The sequence below is a fragment of the Papaver somniferum genome, chromosome 1 (assembly GCF_003573695.1).
Source record: "Papaver somniferum cultivar HN1 chromosome 1, ASM357369v1, whole genome shotgun sequence".
Classification (NCBI taxonomy): domain Eukaryota; kingdom Viridiplantae; phylum Streptophyta; class Magnoliopsida; order Ranunculales; family Papaveraceae; genus Papaver; species Papaver somniferum.
In genome coordinates this window covers 237,266,157-237,280,274 of record NC_039358.1, presented here as the reverse complement: position 1 = coordinate 237,280,274, position 14,118 = coordinate 237,266,157, and the positions used below count along the sequence as shown (strand labels likewise).

Genomic DNA, 14,118 nt, shown 5'->3' with positions numbered 1-14,118 from the left:
ATTTCCACGTTGGATGCCTTCTTGCCACGAAGACAAGCGATTGGAAGGGTCATCCAAAGAGGATTTGGTATAGATTGCTATTTTTACCTCTAACTTTAATATTTCACTAATTGCTTTATAAACTTGTATTCGAAAACGATTACATTTTTTTTTATTCAATTGACTTGACTTGACTTGGAATTTCTGCACCACTAGCTATTTTCCTTTGCCAGTAGGACCTAGATAACGAAATCCATTAATTGAGGAAGTGAAGTGTGAGTTGCCGCCCATTTATATAATTGTGGTCCTCATTACAAGTTAGCGTATCTAGGCAAGACCGATCATATACTTGCTCCACCAAGCACGCCCACAAGAAAATGTGGCAGTGGACTAGAAAAACTAGACCTGGAAATCAAATACTTTAGCATTTTCTACCATTAGTAAGAGTACTGAATGAAATCTACTGATTAGCTTGTTTTCTGAAGAATTCGAAAGACAGTCCCTTAGTCAATGAATCAACTCAAGGTTAAGATCTCTTTAATTCTCATTGTATTTGTTAAATTCTGCTCAATTATGTTTTCATTAGCACCATTAGACTTCAAATAATAACTGTTTGATAAAATGCCTGGCAGAAATAACTGCTTGATAAGGCCTGACAGATGTAATGACATTGTGACCACCGGAGAAAACTTCACTCGAAAAAGTGCTGTTACTGCGGTCGAATCATCTTCTTCAAATAAACCTTCAAGAGGTAAAATTTCATCTTTTATTAGCAAACCTCTCTCATGAGGGTTCTTGTCAATTAATATTTTACTGCATTGGGTTATAAATGAATTTGTTAGACTGAATTTCTTATGCAAAATTAGACAACTAGCCAAGAGTGGCAATGAACTTGAAATTGGACACATTGTTCTGTATGATGTTTCTCCGCTTAGGGTACGCTAAGAGTGATACTTTTGATGTTGCCTGTTGGTAGTTGGTACATGTCTGTGTGTGGGTTTTATCACATCTTCATACATTAGGTGTATGGCGCATCTACAGTCAGCTAGTGTATGTAGTGTCATTCTTATAATATGAAACGTTACATTTGAGCATCATTTACAAACACAGTTGCAGACCAAACATAATTCAATTTTCAGTAGACAAGTCTAGTCACTCTAACTGCAACAATATCCACCAATCTCCAATACCCGAACCACCATTTCTCTTTCCTTATAAGCAAAACAAAGAACGGACCCCAAAACCAAAATCCAAATCCCAAAGCCATAAAACTGTAAAACAACCAATCCACATGTTTGTCAGTAGTAATACTGTTCTGGTCAGTGTCACAAGTTCTGTTTGTAAGGAACCCACATAACAATCTGTTGGCATACACTGAACCATCGCCACTCAATGTATCAAAGTGTTCCCCTCTTGGGATTCTGCCACTGAAATTGTTCGAAGATAGATTCAAATAGCTGAGAAAATCCAATGACGCTAGGGATTGTGGGATAAGTCCAGACAGTTTGTTGTCTCTCAAATCCAAGGACTCTAAACCCTTCATGCTTCCAACACTCACTGGGATTGAACCAGAGAACTGATTATGTGATAGGTTAAGCATAGAAAGCCCATTCAGTTGACCTATCTCTTCTGGTATGTTCCACTCAAGAGCATTGCATGATAGATCGATTCCAGAACTGACATACAACTGCTCAAACTTTCTCATGACCCCTTTAATCACCATCTTGAATTGAAATTGAAAGTTCATTAGCTTTTCACTGAAGTCCAATCCCGGATCACGAAAATGATACTTTTCAGTAGGTCTACTCAGTAGCCACCTTAAGTTCCCTATCTTAAGAATCGAACCTGAGAGATTGTTTATCGACAAGTCTAATATTTGAAGGTTAGGAAAATTGTAGATCTCTTCAGGGATTGGCCCACTGAAGTTATTTGACCTTAAAGAAAGAATCTTTAAGCCAACTAATAAACCAAGAGCAGTGGGTATAATACCTTCCATGTTGTTATTTCCGAAGTCAAGAATTTCTAAATTCAGAAGTTTCTCCGTAGACTTAGGAAAACTACCACTGAGATTGTTGTCGTTCAATTGAAGAAATAACAGACTTTCTGCATTTTCTAGCTCTTTCGGAACATTTCCGGTGAGAAAGTTGTTGCCAAGATTCAGATAAATAAGAGAATTGCAGTACCCTATACCGGTAGGTATAATCCCGGATAGTTTGTTGTTAGAGAGGTCAAGGTATTGTGTTTGTGAACATATAGAAAAGGGAATTGAACCTGAAAGTTCATTGGCATTCAAAAGTATAGTGTTAACACTAGATAATCTTTCTCCAGCTTCTATTGAGATTTCACCATTAAGTTTATTATGTGATAAATCAAAAATCTGGACACCTTCAGGTGGAGCAGGAAGACGACCACAAAGATTGTTGTTAGACAAATCTAAGTAAACGAGATTTTCAAGCTTGGAGATGCAAGATGGGATAGCTCCTCTGAGGTTATTATGAGATATATTCAGTGCTTTTAGGTGAGTCATATTACAGATGAAAGTTGGAAAAACTTTCAGATTGCAGGATCCCAGCGCTAAAGTTTCCAGTTAAGGTTTAGAGGACAGATGCAAGTGTTGATCTATTGTGACCCTTAGCCTATTTGAGCTCAGATCTAGGGTAGTTAGGTTTGATAATTCCTCAACCAAAGAGATAAATGAAACATTGCCTTCGATAGAGGTTTTAGATATACGCAAGTCAACAAGGTTCTTGAGCATGGTAATGCAACTTGGTACGGTACCTGTAAATTTATTACTTTCTAATACAAGTTGTCGAAGAGAAACAACCTTGCAGATTGAATTTGGTATAGGTCCTTGGAAATTATTCCTTGACAAGTCTAGGAAGTGTAGGTCTTTTAGATTGGAGATTGAATTTGGGATCGGTCCGTGGAAATTATTCCTGGACAGGTCTAGAAAGCTTAGCCCTTTTAGCTTGGAGATTGCACTTGGTATGGTTCCTTGGAATTTATTGTAAGACAAGTCAATAGAGTTTAGTTTTTTTAGATTGGAGATTGAAGAATGGATAGAACCTGTTATGTCATTCTGAGAGAGGTCCAGATGATGCAACCGAGAAAGATTGTAGATTGAAGAAGGTAATGATCCTTGAATTGTACCCCATGCGGCAGAAAGACTGACTAATAATGGCGCATTTGAAATTGAACTTGGAATTGGTCCATTTATTTGATTTGATGTTATCTGAAGGGCTTTTAGTTTCGCCCAAAGATTTTCAAACATCCTAGTAAGATTAGGCTGTAGATAATTGAAACTCACATCAAGCTCTCTGAGTTGAGGAAGATATGGAACTGAGCCTTGTAGTTGACAGTAAGACAAGTTGAGAACTGAGATTGAAGTAAAATTGGCTAGCTGTTCTGGTATTAAAGAACCGATATAGTTGTCATTCATTTTGAGAGTGGATAGATGGGAAAGATTGTGAAACTCATGGATTGGGAAAACGGAAGTACGAATACTGCAGTGAGAGAGATCAAGATATCTAATATTATAAAGGTACGACATATGCTCAGCAAAATTCTCTTCTGAAGATGTGGCCCCAGCTAGATTAATACCACTCAGCTTTAATACCCGGAGATTTACTAAACCTCTCATCCATTTTATGGATGACGATTCTGAGCAAGAGTTAGAAAAATTGGAGATTGTTTTGCAAGATAAATCAAGCTACTGTAAAGATGATAAGTTGCTGAAATGTGTCGAAATTGATGTTGAAAAGTTTGTGTTTGAGAGATCAAGATGGGTGAGTTTATTTAGATCTGAAAACTGAAATGGGATATCTGGTTCCTGAAAATTATTGAAGCCGAGATCAAGGTACTCTAGATAAGTTATGCTGAATAGAGAAGGAGATAGTTTACCTGTTAGCGAAGTGCTTGGTAAGTTGTAGGTGCCTTTGCCGTACCTAGTTTCTTCGATATAATTTTCAAGGTTTGTGTTCCGAAGGTCGATAGAGACAACACGAGATGACTCATCTGAACACCTAATTCCATGCCAATTACAACAGTTTTCATGTAGGATGCCTTCTTGCCATGAAGTCAAGCGATTTGAAGGGTCTTCCAAAGAGGATTTGAAATTTAATAGTGCCCTGCTTTCCTCTTCATAGCATCCATGAGAGGCTAGTGGGCATATAGTGATGTTGATCAATAAGAAGAACAATAAATGAAGATGGATAAGAAAAAGATCAAATGATGTTGTCTGGGTAGTCTTATTGAATGAATACATGGCTAACAAAAACTAAATTAGCCCTATATGCTTATTTCAAGTTTTGGTTTGATCAATGAATATGCAGAATTGTTTAATTAGATTCTGATTACTAGTTATAGTTTTCATATTATCAGGGTGCTGCATTTATAGTTCAATATTTGGAATTTCGTTCATTGACGCACGCAAGACTTTAATAAGCATGATTTGACTAAGGTTCCTTGCCGTGTGTATGCACCAAGATACATTAATTTCATTACTGTCCATCACAAGTTTGGATAGTTGAAAAGTCAGAAGTGGGTGTTTTCTGTACAGTTTGGCACTTTGTCTAGCTAGCACATCTGGTCCCACAGCTTTATTGTACCCATGCGGAGCAAAATAAGATGCTCACCAAGCAAACTGAATCGATCACCACAGCTTTGTGGCACTTTAATAGCAGACTCTAGATGCAGTCAGGTTTATAGCCTTAAGTTCAGTTGCACATCTATGTGTCATAAAAGTCTTTACGGAAGCAGAATAACTTGGGTTCTTTTGCTGGGAGAGCTTCAGCAGTGAACTCCACTCACCATCTCCCTGAGCTCCTTTATGATCTATATTCACTTATGTTCGATCGACTTAGGTTTCATTCACCGACAAGTATTGGAGTGCAAACTAGACTTGGAAATCAAATAATTTAGCATTTTCCTTTGCTAGCAATGCTTTTTCCACCATTAAGAAAAGTACTGATCATGTTACCAGAATTATATTCGTATCATGTGGACACATTTGAAGAAACAACTTACTCGGTCAATCGATGATAGTTACACGGTTTCTAGTGCTCCAGTCCACTAAATAGAACAAATGTTTCACTTCTCTTATTGCAATAATTGTAGGTTTTATGGACAAGAAAACGTACTGAATTTGCCAGTGAATTGTATCGACTAATGCGTCCCAACTTTTATTCTACTGAACTAAATTTGCTCTATCAATCATATAAACATTTTGTTTCTCAATGAAATATACGGAATGGCTTACATATAGATTACTATTTATAGTTGAAATTTTATGGCATAATAACTTTAAGAACCACAACTTGTTCTATTATTTGAAATTTATATGCACTTTTTGTTCATTGATTTGACTTCACATGGAAATTGTTCCGAAATTACTTACTGTGGCTCTTTTTCGTTGCTTCTAGATCATTTGGGACATCTTTATTGAATCATACTTGAGATAAGAATAATGTGGACATCTTTGAAGTCAACAAATCCCATGTCAATCAATGAAAATTGCTAGTAGGTTATCTGTATTATCTGCCGACACCTCTTGTTTGGTATATCACTACAGATACTTAAGAGTCAAACTGCAGTTTTGTACGTATAACCATACAGGTACTTGTGTATTACAGCTGGAGGGACAAATTGTTAAAGTGCCGAAGGGAGAGGCTTCTAGCGTCAGGAAAATGCAAAGACCCATAACTCTGTCATTATTTATGAATGTGTAAATTTCTTGCTTTCACAACGAGAGGAAATGGAAAACCCCATTTAGTATATATCATGGTCAGTGTCAGAAATAAATCACCAGTTCTATGCTTGTTTTTCTTTGTCATGACATTTATAAAAACTTAATTGCCAAAATCGTATTATTAGTAACTGGATATGTAAGCATGTAGTCGGGGAATGCAATAAGCCAGCAGATATATTGGCAAACGTATGCCAGAAACTTTCAGTTATCCAAAAAGAGAAAAATGACACCAACATGATAATATAAAGTCATAAAGATCAAACTTGATGCAGCAGATTAATAATGAACTTGGTAGCTAATATATTTCAAATATTATATCCTGGCTAGCTAACCTTCACACTACTTGATGGAACTGATCTTTTCTTTCTTTTCTTGCATGTTGTTTCTCCTAAAGCTTTCAAGGAAACAAAGCTGTTCATATGAGGGATTACTTCAAGAAAATCCATAGTCCCAAGTGTTTTCCACGTTGCAGTTTTCGGGTTGTAACTATAGAATGTCCCTTTCTCCGAGACAATCGACAAGTCTGCATACCAGAGTACTAGCAAACCAGTCTTTGTAAACGCAACAGGTACGTAATCCCAAGGGGATGAACCTTCAAGGTCAATACTGAACTCTTTACACCAGCTCCAAGACTCATATTCGTTATTGCCGACTGTAATAGACGTAGTAGTACCTGACGATGTTTTCTTAAAAGTCCATATATCTAAACATTCACCACTATCATGGTTAACAACACACAACCACTCTCCATATGAGCCAATAATAAAAGTGTTGACACAGGAAAAAGGTGCAGAAGGGAGCACATGGAACCTTTCATCTAATAAATTGAAGGCCATTATTATTGTCTCTTCTGCATTCATATCTAACCAATGTATAGCTCCATTAGCAAAGAAACCATGTTGTTCATATAACGTGTAGGTGACTAGCCCTTTATTTCTCCACCCACTACCACCACCAAGAGTGTATACTTTGTATATCTGCTGTACCAGCATCATAGCTATATAAGATTCTAACAACCTTGTACTCGTTGGTTTCTGGACTGTAACCAAAACCACTATGTATACTAGTAACATGATGGTAGTCATTATACTAGTAATGGGATTACAGATATGGATTGGATCGTTGAGGCCATACATTCTAGGTTCGGCTAAACAAATCAAACCATTGCAAGAACCAACTAGCAAACATGTGTCGTACTTCTTTTGTGAACGAACGAGAGGATGATTAATTAATCTAAGTGTGTTTGGAATGCTGCACTCCTCTTTGCCGTCATCATCGGTACTAGTATTATTATTACTAATCGTCTCATCATATTCTCCATAGTAAAGTTCATGACCACTTGAGTTTTCTGACTTACGTAAGAAAATAAGACCTAGATTTACCTTTTGTTCATGATGATCTAGCAGATCCTGTCGACGGCGGAAGTGCATGTCAGTGAACTTCTTATCAAGTGATAAGAGATTTTGCCAAGTTTTACAAACACTTTTGCATTCTAAGATTGTTTCCGCTGGTACTCGGGAAAATATTTCAATCGCTATCTCTGCTGGGATAACATCCATGGGACGGGATGTGCCGATTTTCTCTTCTTTTCTTTTCCCCCAACTATGAAGCTAGTAGGTTTACTTATATAAGGTTCATATTTACTATATCACCCTTGTAACGTTTGTAGTTTCTGGTTAGACCAACTTCAAAACTGGTGCTACTTGAATTAATCTCTAGTAGAAGTTTTTATAACCTTTTTGATCATTAATTCTCAATTTTAATTGTTTCTAAACAAAGAACTCTGAGACTATGATGTAAAAACTTTAAAAAGAACATTGGTTATGTTTTCTTTTCCTTGTAAACATTTTGCAGAACAAAACACAACAACTTGAAAACTAAATTAAACACTTAAACAACTTCAGATCAGCGCATTCGGATGACACACAGCAGTAGGTCTTGATTTTTCCTTGATATCATTATTCATTTAGTCCTCCATCCCACAAGAAACTTCAACTTCAATAATACAAGTATCATTGACGATGTATCCTTCATCAGGGTCGTATAGTTCACTTAGATGCAAGAATTTTATCCAGCCCCAGTCCAACCCACATTTTCTTGGTAGGGAATTGGTGTCTGTTTCTGCAAAATGAAACCAAAATTAGTTACAAGGTAATAAGGTTAGTACCATGTGATTCAGTAACACAGTATCTACTACATATATAGAACATATTCTTATTTTTTCATGTGTACCTCTTATGACTCTGTTACTGCCATTGCTTTGACTAGTAATGGATAAACTGAACTTTACATACAGATCCGAAGTAGAGTCGTTGACAGGGCACAGGAAAATTGACAAGTAATCATACACTTTTCCGACTCCCAATGGATGAATTGCCAGCTTCCTTTATAACCAAAACGTAATGGTAAAAACAAGCAACAAAAAATAAAGAGAGAATTTTTTTTATCAAGAACTTTAGAAAGCTAGAGTAGCAATAACACGAAAGTGATGCATATAGACAACTATATACCATTCATAACCATCGGCTGTAAATACATCAGAGTATTGCACCACTTTGTCAGTCAGCTCTGAGAAATTTTCAATCGTCCAGACGAATTTGGAAGATACTTGCACTAGTTGACCTACCATTTTCACTGTGAGGTTATTCTTCTGAAAAGAAAACATCCAGTATGCCTGCCTTTACATATAAGCTTCAATCTTGTTGGAGGGAAACTAAGAGACGTATCGGGGTTTGGTGACTCTATATTTTGAATTGATTCATTGTATAGAATTTCTTTAGAGAACTTAATAGGCAGAAGAAAACTTGGGACTTGTGAATTCAAGAAAAATCAATTTATGGGTACACTGTACAAGATATTTTTCACCAATAAATTTCTTATTCTAGGTGTCAACACTAACAAAAAATTAAATATGAACCGCCTAGTGAGACTAGGCAAAAAAATCATACCCCACAAATTCGGCCCCATCAATTTGGCCCCGACAGATCCCATTTGAGGGAATCCCATCCCCATGCGAGGGAATAATCCAGTTGCCCGGGGACTTGACTTTAGACTTGTTGTCTCTCATGGTTAAGGAGGTCAGACTCAGACCTGAGATTCCGCAGTCCACTGCCATGTATTCTGTAGACAGTTTTCTCTCTCTCTGTAAATCTTAGGTGGTAGCCCGAATCCAAAAGAGATGGCCATTCAATAACAGACAGTCTCTCATCTCTAACTTCCAGTCTCCGCTCTCCTTTTTTTCTTTTGACCAACCAAGAATTTGGTGTTGACAAGTTTCAAAACCGAACTTAGATCATGGTACCTAGGACCGTCTCTACCAATCTAGAGGCTTGGGAGAAATTTTCAAAAGTCGCCATTTTTCTAAAGTACATACACGAGCAATATAGATATGGATTAATGAACAATACATATAAAAATAAAAAAAAGAGCTCCAAAATAATTGAAATTTTATTTATAATATTGCTCGATAATTCTTTCTTTTGATTTATCTCTGGAATTTGTGTTAACGAGTTTCGAATACAGATGACTCATATTAACATTAGATGACTTTACCACTATACTATAATGATGTTGTTGATTTATAGTAATTTTGAAATTTAGGGGATGCTACGAGGATAATTTAGCAGGGCTAACAAAATAAAATAGTTCAATGTGGATAAGGCAAACAATTGTAAAAATTGACACTAACTAGACTCCAAATGAATTTTCTCATTGTCAGACTTTTTTAATTTATATTTAGGAAAAAAGAAAATTATCAGGTTGTTTTATGTTTTTCCTGGGCCCCCTAAAATTTGGATCGAGGGAGAACGATTATCATGCCCTAGACCTAAGACGGCCCTAGCAATAGCGCCAACCCTAACAAAAACACTACATGGGCCCATCAATTTGGCCCCGACTGATCCCATTTGAGGGAAGCCCATCCCCATGCGAGGGAATAATCCAGTTGCACGGATACTTGACTTTAGACTTGTTGTCTCTCATGGTTAAGGAGGTCAGATTCAGAGCTGAGGTTCCGCAGTCCACTGTCGTGTACTCTGTAGATCGGTGCGGTTACGATGTGGTCGGGCCACATACTTCAAGTACGTGGCCCTTCTTTAAATGATGACACATCTGATAACTAGGAAAAAATTTGATAAACTGTTTTATGATCTAATTGTTTATCTTTTTTCTTTTTCCAACTTCCTAGTTTTTCTCAAAAAGTGGAACAGTTACCGAGATTTAGAGGGACAAGTCTTTTAGTTAAATAGGTGTTAGAAAATAAAAACGGACCACGTACAAAATGTATATGACCGGACCACATTGTAACCGAGGCTTCTGTAGACAGTTTTCTCTCTCTATAAATCTTAGGTGGTAGCCCGAATCCAAAAGAGATGGCCATTCAACAACGGACAGTCTCTCATCTCCAACTTCCAGTCTCCGCTCTCCTTTTTCTCTCTGTACTTAAAGTTCAGAAAAATTCCTAACATTCTTCACTCAAACTTCAGAAAAAACTAACGAAAACATGGTTTCCTCAGCAGATCTATACAACCAACTAAAGGTTTAATTCACACTATATCTAATCAATCATCTCAATCTGAATTTCTTTCTCTTAGATCCATGAATTTTACTTCTTTTCTTGGCTTCTATTTCAATTTCGATTTCTATGTCGTAATTGAATATAATGTGATTTAACTAAAGATGGGTATTCTCTGTTTTTTGATTTTTCAGTCCGCAGAACCCTTTTTTGTATTAGCTGGACCAAATGTGATTGAATCTGAAGAACATATTTTCAGAATGGCTAAACATATCAAACACATCACCGACAAGTAAGTATTTTTTCTACTCTTATTTGCTTTTTTCTTGGTATAATATGGTTGAATTTTATGTTTTGAAAATTGGGTTTAATTTGTATTGTATTGTTTGTTCTTCAAAATGTTCAATTTTTTTTGCTGATCTGTGAGTATTTGGGCATTGGCTTTGCTTAATTAGAGTTGGTGTGCCGCTTGTGTTTAAATCGAGTTTCGATAAAGCTAATCGAACATCGTCTAAATCATTCCGTGGTCCTGGTTTAGAGGAAGGCTTGAAGGTAAGCAGCATTGAACACTCCGTTTCATGTAGCATAGCGATGCCATGTTTCATGTTTGTTTTGTTGGCATTCGATTAACCCGTGCAATTGTAGCCTTGCCTAGAAGAAAATTGAGTTTTCCTTTGTATACTAGAATGGAATTTCTCATCTTTAAGCAGTAGAGTTGATGATATGCACTCAATAATTATAATGGCTGTCTAAATTACGACTTCCTAGTAAGTCAATCCCTTAAATAGGACATTAATGCCAGAAAGGTCTTATGCTTAGTGCCACTAAGCATAGTCGTTGAAATGTATGATGTGACACCTAATTTCTATCATGGATGATTAAATTAAAGCTTTTCCGAAAGTGTAAGCCATAGACGTTATGTATTTAGCTATTTCCTGAAAACCTCGTCATGTTGAACTTGAAAATGTGATAACCTGAGCTTCTTCTTGTATCCAATTACTTAATGTTTTTCATGTATGACTTTGAATATATCATGCTTTAAAGTACTCATAAATTAGTACCAGTGGTCTCTATTTTCTTTTCTATGGACTCAACTTTCTATACTATTGTTTTGCAAATGCAGATCCTTGAAAAAGTTAAACTTGCATATGACTTACCAATTGTTACTGATGTGCATGAGAGTTGGCAGGTAAATTTGTGGTTTTCTCTGAGTAACTTGAGTTCTTCGATTTATGCCTATAGATAATAGCCCGGATTTCATGTCACTTTGCCAGTTATTCTTCACCAAGTTTTAATGAAGCTAGTGTCTCGCAGTGTGAAGCTGTTGGAAAGGTTGCTGATATTATCCAAATTCCTGCTTTTCTATGCCGTCAGGTTTGCATCTTTTGTCTTGTTTCTCACTGATTATTGTTTCAGTCACTCTGCGAAGGCTTGCTTTGAATAAGAAACCTTATGTTCTTAAGATGGATTAATGTGCTACCTGACTTCCGATTCATGGCGACATCTTTTTCTTGTGACAGACAGACCTTCTAGTCGCAGCTGCAAAGACTGGAAAAATTGTCAACATTAAGAAGGGACAAATGTGTTCTTCTTCTGTAAGTGTCTCATCAATTTCCGTTCCTTTTCCGTTCAAAGATTTAATTGTGTGTTTCCCTCACATGCTCAGCATATAAATTCGTCGTGGTTTCAAAGTGATAATATATTTAGGGGTTATTATCTTTCATTTTGTGCATGCTCCAGTAGAATTTTTACAGATTCGGTGAATTTATATAACGTATGTTGGATCTTTGGCAGGTTATGGCAAATTCTGCAGAGAAGGTTAGGTTGGCTGGTAATCCGAATGTGATGGTTTGTGAGCGAGGCACCATGTTTGGTTATAGTAAGTTTATTAGCATTTCTATATTTTTGTGCAAAAGTTTCATCACTATCTTTGTTTAGGCACAAAACTGCATGGACCAGTTTTAGCTGCTCTGAGAGTATAGTCATGTTTGTTTACTTGATTATAACAATATCTGAATTCGTAATTGGTTTCCAGATGATTTAATTGTTGATCCCCGCAACTTGGAGTGGATGCGAGAAGCAAATTGTCCCATCGTAAGTACAGTACTATTTGCTGCTTTTTATTCTCATCGGTTTCAGTGGTGGTATAAATCATCGTTATTTGTCTCATTGCAGGTGGCCGATATTACACATTCATTGCAACAACCTGCAGGGAAAAAGGTCAGTCCTGTATTCTTTTGATTTTAGGGATACATGCAATTTTTTCACTATCTTCCTGGAAGGTGTTGCATTTGTTGTTTTATATCGTTTGGGTCTTTAGTAGAAATGATATGACTGAATATTTTAATTAGCTGGAGGGTGGAGGAGTTGCAAGTGGAGGTCTTCGAGAATTAATACCATGTATAGCAAGGACGTCAGTTGCTGTCGGGGTGGATGGCATCTTTATGGAGGTACATACTTGGGACCATATTTGTGTTTTCAAATTTGGTTTATTTTGATATCTCTCTGTTTATTTCCCTTGCCTGTTAATGTTGGATCAGTTATAACTTCAAATATAGATTGCATTGACACGCAGAAAGCATGATTTTCTTTGTTTCCTTAAAACACGCATCTCACTGTTCTTCCTTGATTTACTACATGTTCCTGTAGACTTTTGAGGGTTTCTTGTTCCGTCTTTCCTCTTTGTGACATTGCAGCTGATATGCTCTTTCTTTGTTTGATTAGGTACATGACGATCCCCTAAGTGCACCTGTTGATGGTCCAACGCAGTGGGTGAGTTTCATTTTCCTTGCGTTTGGTCAAACTCTTTTACATGAAAAACCTAGTTCTCGGTACACATCTTTTAGTTAAAATATTCTTACCAATGATGGTTACACTTTCTTGATAGCCATTGCGTAACTTGGAGGAGCTATTACAGGAGCTGGTGGCGATTGCTGTAAGTCTTTTTCCATCTTTTAAATGATACCTAATCCTTGAATTGGGCAAAATTGGCACCCTTCTTTTGAGTAATCACTGGTCATCACTCAGGATTTTAAAATGTGCATTGTTTATTTGTTTCTTACTCGCTTCGTCTCTTTTTGTCATTCAGAGGGTTAGCAAAGGAAAACAGCAGTTCAAAATAGATCTTACACCATTTCGTGAAGATTAGTCTTGAATTCATCGGAAAAGATTTAGCCAGAAAAGCGTTGTAGCCACCATTTTAGTGATAATGTTTTTCCACAGTTTAAACTTATCTCTGCACCGAGAAAAGGAAATATTGAGGAATGTAATTTCTGTCTATCCTAGCAGTTTCGTCCCCCATATAAGCAATTCATTTACATGAACTTCCCAGTTTTGGGTTTGTTAAAGACCTTGTAAAATTGTAATGTCATTCTGTTTTTTCTATTGTAATGTCACTCAGTCTTTAATGTTTGGCCTTGTAATGCAAGATTAATTTTTGTTTGTATCCCAATACTTCATAATGGATTTTGCCAGGATCAACTTCACCAGTGAACCGTCTGTCAGAAAAAGTAAAAGACGCAACTGGACTGGTGATCGCAATAGGAAGTGGCCAGTGTTTTTGCGCACTGAACTAATGCAAACTGTGAGCAGAAAGAAATTTAGATTAAAGAATACATGAACCATGTTCAGTTCAAATTCTTCAAGGTGGCGAAGAAGAGTTGATTCATTGATGGAGTCCACGACAATATAAGCGTCAGAGATGACCTTTGAGAGTTTTAGCTGATTCGCTCACTTGATTACTTCTATGGTAGCTAGACAATCCATTTGCTCAACACCTGAAGTTCCAGAGATGCACGCTATGCTTGCATTCTCCTTCGCTTGGATTCCAACTTAGAAGCACCATCTGTAGCGTGTTCTTTCCGGGCATCATGTATGAATC

The 14,118-nt window shown here is 36.8% G+C and overlaps 1 protein-coding gene and 3 long non-coding RNA genes across 4 annotated transcripts; 3 read left to right on the top strand and 1 right to left on the bottom strand.

Annotated features, from left to right (window-relative positions):
- Positions 1–358: 358 nt before the first annotated feature.
- Positions 359–5,491, top strand: LOC113320293. The gene is made up of 3 exons (XR_003346018.1): positions 359–504; positions 612–730; positions 5,400–5,491. It is a non-coding gene; the product is annotated as an uncharacterized LOC113320293 (long non-coding RNA).
- On the top strand, positions 5,492–7,244 carry LOC113320298. Its single transcript, XR_003346022.1, has 3 exons — positions 5,492–5,760; positions 6,120–6,293; positions 7,132–7,244. It is a non-coding gene; the product is annotated as an uncharacterized LOC113320298 (long non-coding RNA).
- A 412-nt stretch (positions 7,245–7,656) lies between these two features.
- On the bottom strand, positions 7,657–8,299 carry LOC113339020. Its single transcript, XR_003354919.1, has 3 exons — positions 8,236–8,299; positions 7,958–8,109; positions 7,657–7,846 (listed from the first exon to the last, which is right to left on the bottom strand). It is a non-coding gene; the product is annotated as an uncharacterized LOC113339020 (long non-coding RNA).
- A 1,807-nt stretch (positions 8,300–10,106) lies between these two features.
- On the top strand, positions 10,107–13,683 carry LOC113320282 (2-dehydro-3-deoxyphosphooctonate aldolase 1). The gene is made up of 13 exons (XM_026568213.1): positions 10,107–10,262; positions 10,433–10,530; positions 10,694–10,790; positions 11,362–11,427; positions 11,553–11,612; positions 11,759–11,833; positions 12,033–12,117; positions 12,274–12,332; positions 12,414–12,458; positions 12,590–12,688; positions 12,963–13,010; positions 13,126–13,173; positions 13,327–13,683. The coding sequence occupies exons 1-13, from the start codon at positions 10,227–10,229 to the stop codon at positions 13,384–13,386; spliced, it is 876 nt and encodes a 291-aa protein (XP_026423998.1). The 5' UTR covers positions 10,107–10,226; the 3' UTR covers positions 13,387–13,683.
- The last annotated feature ends 435 nt before the right edge of the window (positions 13,684–14,118 follow it).

Excerpts from the sequence above, each read along its gene's own strand:
- LOC113320282 (XM_026568213.1), top strand. The coding sequence starts at position 10,227 with ATGGTTTCCTCAGCAGATCTATACAACCAACTAAAG. Across the intron at positions 10,791-11,361 it reads GTTTAGAGGAAGGCTTGAAG|ATCCTTGAAAAAGTTAAACT; the intron begins GTAAGCAGCATT and ends TTGCAAATGCAG. Across the intron at positions 12,118-12,273 it reads AGGCACCATGTTTGGTTATA|ATGATTTAATTGTTGATCCC; the intron begins GTAAGTTTATTA and ends ATTGGTTTCCAG.